This window comes from Gracilinanus agilis, chromosome 6, assembly GCF_016433145.1.
Source record: "Gracilinanus agilis isolate LMUSP501 chromosome 6, AgileGrace, whole genome shotgun sequence".
Lineage (NCBI taxonomy): Eukaryota > Metazoa > Chordata > Mammalia > Didelphimorphia > Didelphidae > Gracilinanus > Gracilinanus agilis.
In genome coordinates, this window is record NC_058135.1 from 278,321,754 (window position 1) to 278,336,688 (window position 14,935).

At 44.0% G+C, this 14,935-nt stretch overlaps 1 protein-coding gene and 1 pseudogene across 1 annotated transcript; one reads left to right on the top strand and one right to left on the bottom strand.

Annotated features, from left to right (window-relative positions):
* The window catches only part of LOC123252688, a 22,255-nt pseudogene extending 13,550 nt beyond the window's left edge, over positions 1-8,705 (top strand).
* A 3,560-nt stretch (positions 8,706-12,265) lies between these two features.
* Positions 12,266-14,457, bottom strand: APLNR (apelin receptor). Its single transcript, XM_044680610.1, has one exon. It carries the CDS (start codon positions 14,199-14,201, stop codon positions 13,047-13,049), a length of 1,155 nt encoding a protein of 384 aa, XP_044536545.1. The 5' UTR covers positions 14,202-14,457; the 3' UTR covers positions 12,266-13,046.
* Positions 14,458-14,935: the final 478 nt, after the last annotated feature.

Sequence of the window (14,935 nt, forward strand, 5' to 3'; positions counted from 1 at the left end):
AAGAAGGAAGGAAGGAAGGAAGGAAGGAAGGAAGGAAGGAAGGAAGGAAGGAAAGAAGGAATGAAGGAATGAAGGAATGAAGGAAGGAAGGAAGGAAGGAGGAAGTAACGAAGGAAAAAGGAAGGAAGGAACGAAGGGAAAGAGGGAGAAAAGTTCTGTATAATTATAATGATCGAGAAGAGAAGAGAAATGCATATCTCTCCTTTGTAGAAGATGGGGATTTGGGACTTACATGTACTTTCAGACTTCACAGATAATGATTAGTTTTAGTTCACAGCATTTCTCCTTTCTTTCTTTCTTCTTCCTTCCTTCCTTTCTTTCCTTCTTGGTATTCTTATTACAAAAGATGGTTCTCTAGGGAGGGGAAGGAGAAGGACATATTTGGAAATAATGGGGATGCTAACAAAAAAATATCCCTAAAAATATTAAAAGAAAGGGGGCAGCTGGGTAGCTCAGTGGATTGAGAGTCAGGCCTAGAGACGGGAGGTCCTAGGTTCAAATCTGGCCTCAGACACTTCCCAGCTGTGTGACCCTGGGCAAGTCACTTGACCCCCATTGCCTACCCTTACCACTCTTCTGCCTTGGAGCCAATACACAGTATTGACTCCAAGACGGAAGGTAAGGGTTTAAAAAAAAATATTAAAAGAAAAATAACTGTCTATTCAAGTGTGGGGGAGTTGCAATTAGTAGAAAAAAATTGTATCCAGGAAGACTGGACGTAATGACAGTACTTTCGGCCTTCATAATCAACTGCAACAATTAGGAGTTCCATGAGGCCAGGGATCAACTCTCATCTCTTTATCTCCTCTGTAGTAACTTGTACACAGAACTCAATAAATATTTATAGATTCATTTGACCTTCTCAAGGGGATACAAGGAGATGATGACTAACAATGAAAAAGCACAGGTCCAGGTGTGCAGAGAGAAACTGATCCCTGTATGGGGCAGCAGATCCAGGCATGTCTGATCCCATCGAGCAGAATGTCCTGCTGGCTACCTAGGTTAGGACCTGATGGGGACCATTTTTTCCCAAAAGTCCAAGAGCAGTGCATTATATGATAAAAATAGAACCAAAGTAAAGTCCATCAGCCCAGCTTCTAATGCCATGTATCTCACTGAGATTACTCAGTTTCATTTTTTCCCTTGGTCAAACAGAGATAATATATCAATCCTACCTATCTCATATGATTTTTGTGAAGGAGCAAGGAAATGATTCAGTTCTTTGCTGATCTTCAGCTTCACATTTCCAACTACCTTTCAGATAACTCAAATTGGATGCCCAGTAGGCATCTGAAACTCAATATAACCAAAATGGAACTCATTTTTTTTCTCCCAAATTTTCTTCCCTTCAAAACTCCATGGTTATTGAGGGCATCATCCTCCTAGTCCCCGAGACTTGTAACCTAGGAATCACCCTCAACTTTTCACTAGCTCTCATCTCCCATATCCAATCTATGACCAAGGCATGTTTATTTCATCTTTTTAACATCCTTCCTATACACCTTTCTCTCCTCTGATACCACCAACACTCTAGTGCAGGTCCTCATCATCTTCACGCTTGGACAATTGGACAATTGCAATACCTGCCAGCAAGCTGACCTTTCTCATGTCTTTCCCCACTCCAGTCTATTCTCCATTCAACCATCAAGTGATTTCTGTAGAGGGTAGATCTACCCACATCACTCCTCTGCTCAAGAAACTCCAGTGGCTCCAACACTCCAAGATTAAATTAAAAATCTTCTATTTATGCTCAAAGTCCTTCTCATCTAGAAACACACACACACACACACACACACACACACACACACACACACACACACCCCTTTAAGTCTTCTTCTACCTTTCACCTTCCCAAATACACACACATACACATATACATACTCTTTCATCCAGAACACAGGCTTCCATGCTGTTCCTTGAATAAGACATTCCATCTCTGTACTGTCCCTAATGCCTAAAACACTCTCCCTCCTCATCTCTGCTTCCTGGTTTCTCTTATTCCCTTCACATACCAGTTTTCTAGAGGAAGACTTCCCTAAATCCTCTTAATTTCTAGGGCCCTCTTTCAATGAGTAATTTCTATTTATCCACTAGAATAGCTTATTTGTACATACTTGTTCTCATATTGTCTTCCATATTAGATTGTGAGCTTCTTGAAGGTGAGGATTGTCTCTCATCTTTCTTCGTATTTCCAGCATTTACCTCAGTGTTTGGCATATAGTAGGTACTTAATAAATGCTTATTGACTATTTCAATTCAACAAACATTTATTAAGTGCACTATACTGAAGACCAAGGATACAAAAGCAAAAGTGAAATAGCCTCTACTTAGGTTGACTTGGGGGTATACAACATGTAAATTGATGAGTAAATTTTAAGTATATATATGTATGTATGTGTGTATGTGTATATATAGTAGTAATCAAAAATTATTGGGGGGGGGGGGGAAGCAAAGTGGCTCAGTGGATTAAAAGCCAGATCTGTATATGAGGGGCAGAGTGTGGTCTAGGTTCAAATGTGACCTGAGACACTTCCTAGCTGTGTGATTCTGGGCAAGTGGCTTAACCTCATTTGCCTAGCCTTTTCCCTTCAGTCTTGGAGCCAATACTTAGTATCATTTCTAATTCAGAAGGTAGGGGTTTTTTTAAAGCTATAATCATAAAGAAATTTGAGGAGCAAGAAATTTGCATTTTCTCTATGTGAATAGGGTAAGAGTTCACAATGAAACAAGAAAAAGAGAGAATTACAGAAACTAAAATAGAGGATTTTGATCACAAATTTAAAAATATACGTGAAACAAAACCAATGTAGCTTAGAAAGAAAATTAAATTTTAAAAAAGGAACAATCACAATATATAACTATTTGATTTAAAAAATGATAAATGTTGGAGGGGATGTGGCAAAACTAGGACACTAATACATTGCTGGTGGAGTTGTGAATTGGTCCAATTATTCTGGAGAGCAATTTGGAACCATGCACAAAAGGCTTTAAAAGACTGCCTGCCCTTTGATCCAGCCATACCACTGCTGGGTTTGTACCCCAAAGAGATAATAAGGAAAAAGACTTGTACAAAAAATTCATAACTGCATTCTTTGTAGTGGCAAAAAAATTGGGAAATGAGGGAGTGTCCTCAATTGGGGAATGGCTAAACAAATTGTGGTATCTGATGATGATGGAATATTATTGCACTGAAAGGAATAATGAACTGGAAGAATTCCATGTGAACTGGAAAGGCCTCCAAGAACTGATGCAGAGTAAAAGGAACAGAACCAGGAGATCATTGTACACAGAGACTGATACATTGTGATATAATCAAATGTAATAGATTTTTCTACTAGCAGAAGTGCAATGATCCAGGACAATTCTGAGGAACTTATGAGAAAGAATGCTATCTATTCCAGAGAAAGAACTGTGGGAGTAGAAATAGAAATGCAGAAGGAAAACATAGGATTGATCACATAGTTCAATAGGGATATGATTAGGGTTTTGATGTTAAAAGATCACTCTACATAAATATGAATAACATAACATGGAAATAGATTTTGAACAATGTATAACGCAGTGGAATTGCTTGTCAGCTCCCGGAGTAGGGAGGGAAGGGAGACAGGGATCATGAATCATGTAAACATGGAAAAATATTCTAAATTTAAAAAAAATAAGAGCCATTCCCCAATTAATAGATGCCCAAAGAATTTAAACAGGCAGTTTTCTTTGTTGGTTTTTTTTTTAACTCTTACCTTCTTAGAACCAATACTAAGTTATCAGTTCCAAGGCAGAAGAGTGATAACGGCTAGGCAATTGGAGTTGAATGGCTTGCCCAGGGGCACACAGCTAGGAAGTATCTGTGGTCAGATGTGAACCCAGGACCTCTAGTCTCCACCCCTGGCTCTTTACCCATTGAGCTACTTAACTGCCCCAAACAGGAAGTTTTCAAAGAAAGAAATCTAAACCATCAATAGCTGAGTGAGAAAAAAAATGTTTCAACTAAAAAGAATTAGAGAAATGAAAAATTCAAACAATTTGACCTCATACTCACAAAATTAAAAAAAGAGAAAATGAAAAATACTGGGTGGGTTGTGGGAAAACAGGAATGTTAAAGCACAGCTGATGAAGCTATGAATTGGTCCAGCTAATCTGGAAAACAATTTGGAACTCTGCCCAAAAAAGTATTCAACTGAATACCCTTTGACTCAATAATACCACTTCTATGCCTATAACCAAAAGAGTTCAAAGAAAGAGGAAGAGGACTCATGTACAAAAATATTTACAGTGATGACACAGAACTGGAAACCAAGGGAACATCCATCAGTTGGGGAATGATTGAACAAAATATGGTTTGTGAATGTGCTGAAACACTCCTGTACTTTAAGAAATGATGAAATTGAAAAATCCAGTAAAACTTGGAGGAGACTGGTATGAAGTATACAGAATGAAATGAAAGGAATAAGGAGAACGATTTTTTATAACATTATAAAAATGAGCAGCTTTTTTCTTGCCTCTGTTGTCCCATCCTGCTCATCCTCTCCTGCCCACACCTGGCCTGTCATTCAGTCCTCTCAGGCCTGGTGCAGCCACACCATGAACTCAACTCAGATCAATAATGGCCATTTTCCTATCCAATCAGTCATGGTCAAGTACCAGCTCCAGTCTAAGTATGATCCACAGATGGGGGGAGGTGAACTGAGGGGATGGACTGAGGGTCTCAAAGAATTTGGCATCGGACCAGACTTTCAGAAGGGATTCAAAGATGGCATCATCCTATGAACTCTAATGAACACACTGCCCCCTGGTTCTGTGCCCAAAACTAACTGCTCACAAAAAAAATGGCTTGAATTGAAGAATCTCTCCAGCTTCATCAAGGCCATGATCAACTATAGCATGAGCCTCGTGAATCTCTTTGGAAGAGGAAGTGTGAAAAAAGGAAAGAAAATCAAATCACCAGCATCAAAAAGGAAAAGAGTGAATTCACTCCCAATGAAGAGGAATTTAAAGCAATCATTAGGAGCTATTTTACCCAATTATATGCCAATAAATCTGACAATCTAGGTGAAATGGATGAATATTTACAAAAATATAAATTGCTCAGATTAACAAAAAAAAATAAAATACTTAATTCTATATCAGAAAAAGAAATTGAACAAGTCATCAAGGAACTCCCTAAGAAAAAATCCCCAGGTCCAGATGGATTCACAAGTCAATTCTATCAAACATTTAAAGAACAATTAAAGGGGGCATCTGGGTAGCTCAGTGGATTGAGAGCCAGGCCTAGAGACAGGAGGCCCTAGGTTCAAATCTGGCCTCAAACACTTCCCAGTTGTGTGACCCTGGGCAAGTCACTTGACCCCCATTGCCCACCCTTACCACTCTTCTGTCTTAGAACCAATACACAGTATTGACTCCAAGAAGGAAGGTAAGGGTTTAAAAAAAATAAAGAAAAATAAAGAACAATTAATCCCAATAATATACAAACTACTTGGTAAAATAGGCAAAGAAGGAATCTTGCCAAATTCTTCTTATGGCACAAATATGGTGCTGATACCCAAGTCAAGAAGACCAAAAATAGAAATAAAATTATAGACCAATTTCCTTAATGAATATCAATGCAAAAATCTTAAATAAAGTACTAGCAAAGAGACTACAGCAATATATCACAAGGATTATTCACTATGACCAGTTGAGAATTATACCAAGAATGCAGGACTGACTTAGTATTATGAAAACTATTGGCATAATTGACCATATAAATAATCAAACTAACAAAAATCACATAATTATCTCAATAGATGTAGAAAAAGCCTTTGACAAAATGCAACCCCCATTCCTATTAAAAAACACTAGGAAGCATAGAAATAAATGGGCTTTCCTTAAAATGATTAGTATCTGTCTAAAACCATCAGCAAATATCATCTGCAATGGGGATAAGTTAGAAGCCTTCCCAATAAGATCAGGGGTAAAGCAAGGCTGCCTATCATCACCACTATTATTTATGCACTAGAAATGCTAGCTTTAGCCATAAGAGAAGAAAAAGAAATTGTAGGAATTAAAGTAGGCAATGAGGAAACTAAGCCATCACTTTTTGCAAACAATATGATGGTCTACTGAAATGATCCTAGAGAATCAACTAAAAAGCTAGTGGAAATAATCGACAACTTTAGCAAAGTTACAGGATACAAAATAAACATATAAATCATCAGCATTTCTCTATATTACAAACAGTCAAGCAGCAAGAAAAAGAAAGATAAAATCCACTTAAAATCACTCTTCACAGTAAAGTATAAAATTCTTGGGAATCGATTTGCCAAGACAAACACAGGAATTATATGAACACAATTATGAAACATTTTTTGCGCAAATAGAGGTAGATCTAAATAACTGGGAAAATATTAATTGTTTTCAGGTAGGCCAGACTAATATAATAAAAATGACAATTCTGCCTAAATTAATTTACTTATTCAGTAACATACTGATCAAACTACCAAATAATTATGTTACAGAAGCAGAATATGAAGGAAACTGAAGGGGGCTGGGGGGAGTGAAGGACAATGGTCTAGCAGTACCAGATCTCAAACTGTACTATAAAGCAATAATTATGAAAACAATCTGGTACTGGCTAAGAAACAGAAAGTTGAATCAATGGAACAGATTAGGGGTAAATGACCTCAGCATCCAAATTTTGGGATAAGAACTCACTATTTGACAAAGACTGCTGGGAAAAACTAGAAAACAATATGGTAAAAACTAGATATAGACCAGTATCTTGTACCCTATACCAAGATAAGGTCAAAATGGATATATGATTTAGTTATAAAGAATGATGCCATAACTAAATTAGGAGAACACAGTAGAGTTTACCTGGCAGATCTATTGAGAAGGGAAGAATTTATGACCAAGCAAGAGATAGAGAATGTTGCAAGATATAAAGTGAATAATTTTGACTATATTAAATGTAAATGTTTTTATATTAACAAAACCAATGTAACAAAGATTAGAAGGGAAATAACAACTGGGAGAAATGTTTTATAATAGATTTCTCAGGTAAAGGTCTCATTTCTCAAATATGTAGACAACTTAGTCAAATTTATATGAATACAAGTCATTCCCCCAATGGACAAATATTCAAAGGATATGAATAAGCAGTTTTCAGATGAAGAAATAAAAGCTATCAATAATCATATGAAAAAATGTTCTAAATCCCTCTTGATTAGAGAAATGAAAATTAAAACAACTCTGAGGTATCACCTCATACCTATGAGATTGGCCAATATGACAGTAAACAGATGGGAATGTGGCAAAATTGGGACACTGGTACATTATTGGTGGAGTTGTCAACTGATTCAAAGATGCTAGAGGGCAATTTTGAACTATGCCCAAAGAGCTATAAGACAATACATAGCCTTTGATCCAGTAATACCATTACTAGGTCTGTATCTCAAAGAGATTTTTAAAAGGGAGAAGAACGATCTATTCCTATTTGTACAAAAATATTTATAGCAGCTTTTTTTTGTGGTGGCAAAGAATTGGAAATTGAAGGGATATCCCTCAATTGGGAATGGCTGAACAAATTGTGGTATTTGATGATGATGGAATAACATTGTGTTGTAAGGAATGATGGACAAGATGAGTTCAGAAAGAGCTGGAAAATAAGTAAAGTAAGCAGAACCAGGAGAACGCTATACACAGTAACAGCACTATTGTAGGATGATCAACTGTGAAAGACGTAGCTACTCTCAACAATACGGTGATCCAGGACAATTCTGAAGGACTTATGACAATGGATGCCAGCCACCTCCAGAGAAAAAACTGTCAGAGTTGGAATACAAATCAAAGCATACAGTTTTTCACTTTAATTTATTTTGGTTTTTATTTGGGGGTTTGGGTTTTATATGATTATTCTCTTACAAAAATGTACAGTATGGAAATATGTTTTGTGTAATAATACATGTATAACCCAGACCGAATTGCTTGCCAGCTCCAGGAAGGGAGTAGGAAGGAAGGGAGGGAGACAATTTGGATCGTATAACTTTGAAAAATATATGTGGAAATGTGTTTACATGAAACTGGTAAAATAAAATATCTCTATAATAATAAACGAAAAAAAGAAAGTGGAAATACCCAGGTTCAAGGGTCATTTCTGGAACTGACTGGCAAGGCCAAGACAAAAGAGCTCCAGAACAAAGGGACACTAGGGTCAAGTACTCAGAGAAGCAAGAGCAAACGTCCAATGATGCCAAATTGAAGACTGGGTAGTGTGTTATTGGCTTCCAATGGTAACCTCAGATGGTTACATTAAATGCAGCAGTTACATCAAATACATTAAATTAAATACAGCAAAAGGCAGGCACGACAGTCTATGGCACTCAGAGACATCTGTATGACCCTAAAAATTGATTCTGTCCCCTAAGGCCACTCAACTATCATCCTGCAGATGGAAATCAACTATGTGCTAGTCAGGTGGGCAAAACAACCCCAGGCACCAGGCAGCACCAGGATGGCACAGACAAGTGTGACCACACCTCCATGTCTCTGCAGATACCAAAGGTGCCAACCAAAATTGGCAGTTGTTTAGGCTGGGGAAATAGATCTGTGATCTCAAATAGTGTCCCCAGGGTCCCACTAGAAATGGGTCAGGAGTAGACCCGGGGGACAGCTCTAGTTCTGCAGAGCTTCCTGAGTACCACTGTTACCAGGAAGATAAAGGGTCCTGAGACCTAGATCCTCTGCCATCCTTCCCCTCCTTAATCCTCCCCATTTCACTGTCAACACTTTCTTGTTGATGACTTATATCTGATTCTTTGTGGCCCCACTGGGGATTTCTTGACAAAGATCCTAGGGTGGTTTTTGCCATTTTCTTCTCTAATTCATTTTACAGATGAGGGAAACTGAGGGAAACAGGGTTTAAGTGACTTGGCCAGAGTCGTAATGTGGTAAGTGTCTGAAGCTAAATTTGATCCTCAGAATTCTGTCAGGTAGAAGCTATTGTTACCCTCATTTTATAGATGAGAAAAATCAAGGCAAATGGAGGGGCTTGCCCAAGGTCACATAGTATCTTTAGAGGCTTTCTACTTCACATACACATATATACATCCATTTTACAGATGAGGAAACTGAGACAATGATGAAGTAACTTGATCAAGGCAACACAAGTAGTAAGTATCAAAGGTGGAGTGTAAGGGACAAGTTCATGACTTTTCTGAAGGGGGGGGGGAGCCAATTTAATGTCCTGACCAATTTTCATGTTACTCTATTACTTATTGGTGTTTTTAAAGCATCTGTTGAAGCAGTGTAGACTCTTCACTCAAGTATAGGTCTGAACATGTCACCCTCTCACTCAGTAACTCTCTAGGCTCCCTATTACCTCCAGGATCAAATCTAAAAGTCTTTGGGATTTAAAATCCTTACCAACCAGTCCAGGCTTCATAAACTTTACAGCCCCTCCACATTCTCTGTCTTCCTTTCTCCCTCCCTCCTCTCTCTTCTTTTTGTTCCTTTCCCTTCGGTGATTTTTTTCAACTCTCCCAAGTGGACTCTTCCATCCCTGGGTGCCTTCCACCATTTGTCTCTTTTGCCTCCACCCTTTTCATTTCTCAGCACTCCACCCCCCACCCCAATTGCTCAAGATCCCTCCCTGCCCACTTTGCCTCTTGAAATTGCTTTGTCACCATTCCTTCTGCTGGATCACAGAATTTACCAAAGCAGGTAATCAGGAAATCTGGGATTTAGTCTTGGCCTTCCTCTCCTTATCACAAAAGGAAATGGGATTAATCAGATACAGCAGTTGTTTGCCTCAGCATTGTCCCCTTCCCTCTTCAGACTTGTGTGAATCTTTTTGGATTCTCCACTTCCCAGTGCCTTCCCCCCACCCCCCACCCCATCATGTCTGCAAGAAGACTTCTGGGCATAGCTGACTCTGCCTTGTCTTCAGACTCAATTCTAGCTGTTTTCTCCTCTTTTCTCCTTACCCTTATATTACTCCTCTCTCCTTCCTCTGAGCTTCTTTCTTATTAGTCCTTGAACTCTGCTTTGCTTTGCTTTTCCTTCATCCTTCTGGTCCTTCATTCCTCCATTTCCCTCCTATTTTCTTTATTTCCTTCCCATTTTCAATATCCTTTTTACCAGCATCCTCCCCTCTGCCTTCCACTTGCCTCTCTTTCTTTCTGTCCCTCTCTCTCTTACTTTTTTCTCTCCATCTCCTTCTCCTCCCTTTCTCTTTCCCTTTTTACCCTCTCCTCCCTTTCCTGTCTCTCCTATCATTCCTTCCTTCCTTTCTCTTTTTTCTTCTTCTTCCTTTCTCCCTCCCTCATCTCTCTCCTTTCCTCTTTTCCTCTCTGCCTCTCATCTTCTTCCTCATGGTCTCTCCATCCCTCTCCCCATCTATTTCTTCCCCCTCTTTCCCCTTCCCTTTCTCCAATTCCCTCTCTCTCTCCTTCCTCCTTTCTCCCTCTTCCTTCCTCATTTACTTTCCCATCCACCCAATCTCTTTCCCTCCTTCCCTCTCTCCCATTCTCCCCCTTCCTCTTCCCTTTTTCTCTTTTCCTCTTTCCTTCCTAATCTCTGTCTCCTTTTCTCCTTCTGTTCCCTCCCCACCCCCATTCTGCTTCCCTCTCTCTCCTTTTTTCCCTCTTTTCTTCTCCATCAACCACTGTACTTTGTACCCTGGGTCTGGCTGCTGTCTTTTCTCTTCCCTGTCCCAAAATCCTGTGCAAGAAGGGGCACTTTGGCAGCTACTACTACTACTACTAAACTCTACTACTAACACTACTACATACACACACACACATATATACACATACTCAAAACAGTTGGACTTTATTATTTACAATTACAAAACCAAATAGGAAAATGACAGCTACTCCTGATGGGGAGAAGCAGAGTCCCAGGAGCCCCCACTCTCAGGAACTGACAGTGTGCTAGCAGGTATGGGAGTTCAGTCCAGAGAAGTTAAGTTCCCCCAGTGTCCTCAGATGAATCCTGGGCATCACTTCAGTCCAAAAAGCAGGGCCTTAGGGTGAAATCGCCTTCCCTTCCCAGGCCATGAATGCCAAGCCTTTGCTCTTGGAGTGGTTGGTTTAGGGCCATCAGCAGGCTGGGCACGGGTGCCTGCAGAAAGCAAATCAAATGCAGAATCTGGAGTGGAAGAAGGTGGCTGAATCTGGTCCTACTCCCTGGTTCAGAAGAACCCTCTTCCCTTCTCTCCTCTCAGCTCCTTAGCCTTTGCCACCTCCCAGAGGCAGTCAACAAGGCCAGAGATACTGAGGCAGGCTTTTCTCGCTTCTGTATCTTTACCCAAAGAGGAGTTCTTATACCTGGTCTTGATTCCCAGGGTTCTGTGGGGCCAATGCCCCCAGTAGTGCCCCACCCCAACGGGTGTTAATATTTATAGCATTCTCTAGGGCTGATGGGGCACATGAACAGTACCAGCCTGATCCTGTCCACATCCCACTCTGTAAACACCCTGGAGATGGGAGAAACCAAGAAGACCATTTCAACATCCCCCCATGAGGGGAACCTCACCTCAGTATCTCTCCTACCTCCAAGCCTGGCCTCTAAAACAAGCTGCTCTCCCTGGGTACAAGGGGCAAGAGAGAGGCTCCCTCTCACTCTCCGGAAAGAGTGCCGTGAGCCGGAGGGAGCATTGCACCTGCATTGAGTTCGCTTCCCACTTTAACCAAGCGAGAGGGAACAAAACATTCTAAAGGACAATAATTGGCCCAGCCCCAGAGCAGCCAGGCAGGGACAGGTCTATGGACAGCCAGGGCAGTCTCCAGAGGATGGGTGACCGGATCGTAGACACTCTCCTTTAACGCTCTTTTCCCTTCACTGACGGACCAGCCGTCAGAGCCCCCAGTGCCAGGGAGGGGCCAGGGAGATCTCTCCTAACATGCCATTTCCTTAGCTTCAAGGAAATCAGCAGGGTAAATATTAGGGGGCAGGGAGGGGGGGTGCTCAGCTGTGACAAAGATCAAATGGTTCTCTGTCTAGCTGTCTGTCTGTCTGTCTCTCTCTCTCTCTCTCTCTCATACAAAGGGTCCAGGGAAACCCAGGAAGGGACATCTTAGAGGGAAGAATTTATAGCCAGAAAGAAAAGAAGTTTTCAAACTAGAACTCCAGCTTCCATCATCTTACCTCCTGCCCATGCCCAGGCCCCCTTCCAATCCCTGTTACCCCTCTCTATTGCCCCTCTCTAATTGAAATGGGATAGTAGAAGTTTTACATTCATGCCCCTTCCTGGTTCCCCAATCCCAGGCAGTGGGCTTCTCCTCTCTCCTCTTCCTGACCCCAATATTAAGAAGGGCAGAGCAATAGCAGATGGGAAATATATTTCCAAGGAGTTCCTAGGTCCCTCTAGGAGAGTTCAGCCTGGCCCAGGGGCGGACTGAGCTGAGCCATTAGCCACTGAGATCTCCATCCAGAATCCAGGGCCCATCGGGTCCCACTCTGCCACTCTCCCTCTGCAAGGGAAGGGCCCCTCCCTGAAGAAACAACAGGACAGAGACTTCTGCAGCCTCCAGGAGGGGGGTGGGGAGAAGCTTGGCCATTCCCCTGTATTCCTCCATCCCGGGACCTCTTGAAAGATTGTGAAAGGAAAATGGGAAAGGATGGGAAAGCAGCTAGTAGAAACAGAAGAGGGCTGAAAGAGGAGGGAAGCAAAGGAGCCCTAGTCTTAGAGTCATGAGTCCTGGGTTCAAATCTGATATCTTCCCCCTCATTACCTATGGTAACACTGGAAAAGTCATTCCCCCTCTCTAGACCTCAGTTACCTCCTTTATGAAACGGGAAGGTTTGGTCCAAAGGTGGCCTAGATGTCTTCAGACCCTCAAATCCCCGGGCTGGGAGGCAGGAGAATAAGCGTGAGGAAAGAGAAGGCAAGGCTAGAACTAGGGGCCAGGCAGGGAAGCAAGGAGAAATGGAGGGAAAAGAGAAGAAAGGGTGAGGAGGTGGGAGAAGGAGGGAATCTTCGCAGAGGGAAGCCGGGAGTTGGGGACAGTTGGTGGCTCTCCCCGGGGCTCAGGGAGCTGGAGGGGGGCTGGGGAAGGAGGCTGGCTTTTCTATCCCAGGATGTGGTCGGACACTAGGGTCTCCTGACTGTAAGGGAGGGACTTCTCCTGGGGCTGCTCCCCGCCCTTCCCTGGGTTCTGGCTCGGACCCTGACTGGGCCCCGAGGAGTAGCTGGCTGACTTCTCCCCGCCCCCGGGGGCAGCCCCCCAGCACCCACTGTGGCCGCAGCACATCATGGCCCTGCAGGCCTCGCGAAAGCGGGGGTCGAAGAAGGCGTAGAGGAAGGGGTTGAGGCAGCTGTTGACGTAGCTGACGCAGGTGCAGTAGGGGTAGACGTTCATGAGGAAGAGGTCGAAGTCGCAGGACCAGTGCAGGAGGCTGCCCAGCATGTAGAGGGTCTTCACCAGGTGGTAGGGCAGCCAGCACAGCGCGAAGGTCACCACGAGCACCACAATGATGCTGAGCAGCCGCCGGCGCTTGCGGAGGCCCTCGATGCGCTCCTTCCGGAAGTGGCCGGCGATGGTGCGCGCGATGAAGAAGTAGCACGTCAGCATCACCGTGAAGGGGACCACGAAGCCCAGCGCCGTGGACGAGACGCCCAGCCCCACCTCCCAGGCCAGCTCGGACCCCGCAGCGGCCACCAGGGAGTAGTCCATGTAACACACCAGCTTGGTGTTGTTCTCCAGCTCTCCGACGGAGCGGAAGACCATGGCGGGCAGGGCCAGGAGGGCGGCCAGGATCCACAGGCCCACCGTGGCCACCACGCCGCTGACCCTCAGCCTCAGCCTGGCGTTGGCCACGGGCCGCACGATGGCCAGGTAGCGGTCGAAGCTGAGGCCCGTGAGGCAGAAGACGCTGGCGTACATGTTGACGAAGATCAGGTAGCTGCTCACCTTGCAGGCGAAGGCGCCGAAGGGCCAGGTGTAGTCCAGGTAGGCGTAGGTGGCCCACAGAGGGAGCGTCACCACGAAAGTGAGGTCGGCCACCGCCAAGCTGGCGATGAAGGTGTCGGCGGAACGCCGCTTGTCCCGGCTGCCCCGCAGGATGGTCCAGAGCACCAAGCCGTTGCCGGTAGTGCCCAGGAGGAAGACCAGGATGTAGATGGCAGGGATGAGCGACCCCGACGACTTCCAGTCTGTGTACTCACACTCGACGGTCTGGTTCTCTCCCGGGTAGTAGCTGTCAAAGTCCGCTCCTTCTTCCATGCTGGGATCCCCGCGCGGCAGAAAGAAGAGGTGAAGGGAAGGAGACAGGGGGCCGATTCCAGCCTGTGGGTGACTCACCCACTCAGCACCGGGCCTCCTTCAGCTTGGTTCGAGGTCTCCGAGGCTCAGCGGGAAGGAATGGACTCGAGTTTGTCTTCAGGGACCAGCATCTGTCCCTCCCGGGGCAAGGGGCTCAGATGCCAAGTTGGGAGGCTCCAGAGCACCCCTGGCACGGGGCAGACTTGGCCAGAGAACAGGTTCCCCTGCTTCTCCCCCAGCCCGGTCTTTTCCTCTCTGGTCTAGTCTCCCCTTCGCCTCCAGCCTAGCCAAAGCTCAGATAGATGTGGCCAGAATTGCCTAACTGCCTCCTCTCTCTATCTCCTCCTTGGCCAGCTGCTCCCTCCTCCCACCTCCAGATCAGCCCCTCACAAGTCCGCCCAAAGATCTTTAAGTTACAGCCCCCCTTCCTTTTCCCCTCCCTGTCCAGGGTAACCCCTGCTGTGCTGGGCAGAAGTTTTATCTGCAACTTTCATGCCTACTCCCCTCCACTGGATCGCTGCTCCTTATCTCCTCCATCCATCCCCTCTTCTTAACCGTCTGATCCCCAGCTTTAGACCCTCCCCTTCACACCTTGCCCTATTTCTAATACCCCCGTCTTCCCCCAAGCCACTATCTCCCACTCTCACCACCCCTCTAAATTGGGGAAATTATGCAGATTCCAGCCAGCCAGAGCC

Excerpts from the sequence above, each read along its gene's own strand:
- APLNR (XM_044680610.1), bottom strand. The coding sequence starts at position 14,201 with ATGGAAGAAGGAGCGGACTTTGACAGCTACTACCCGGGAGAGAACCAG.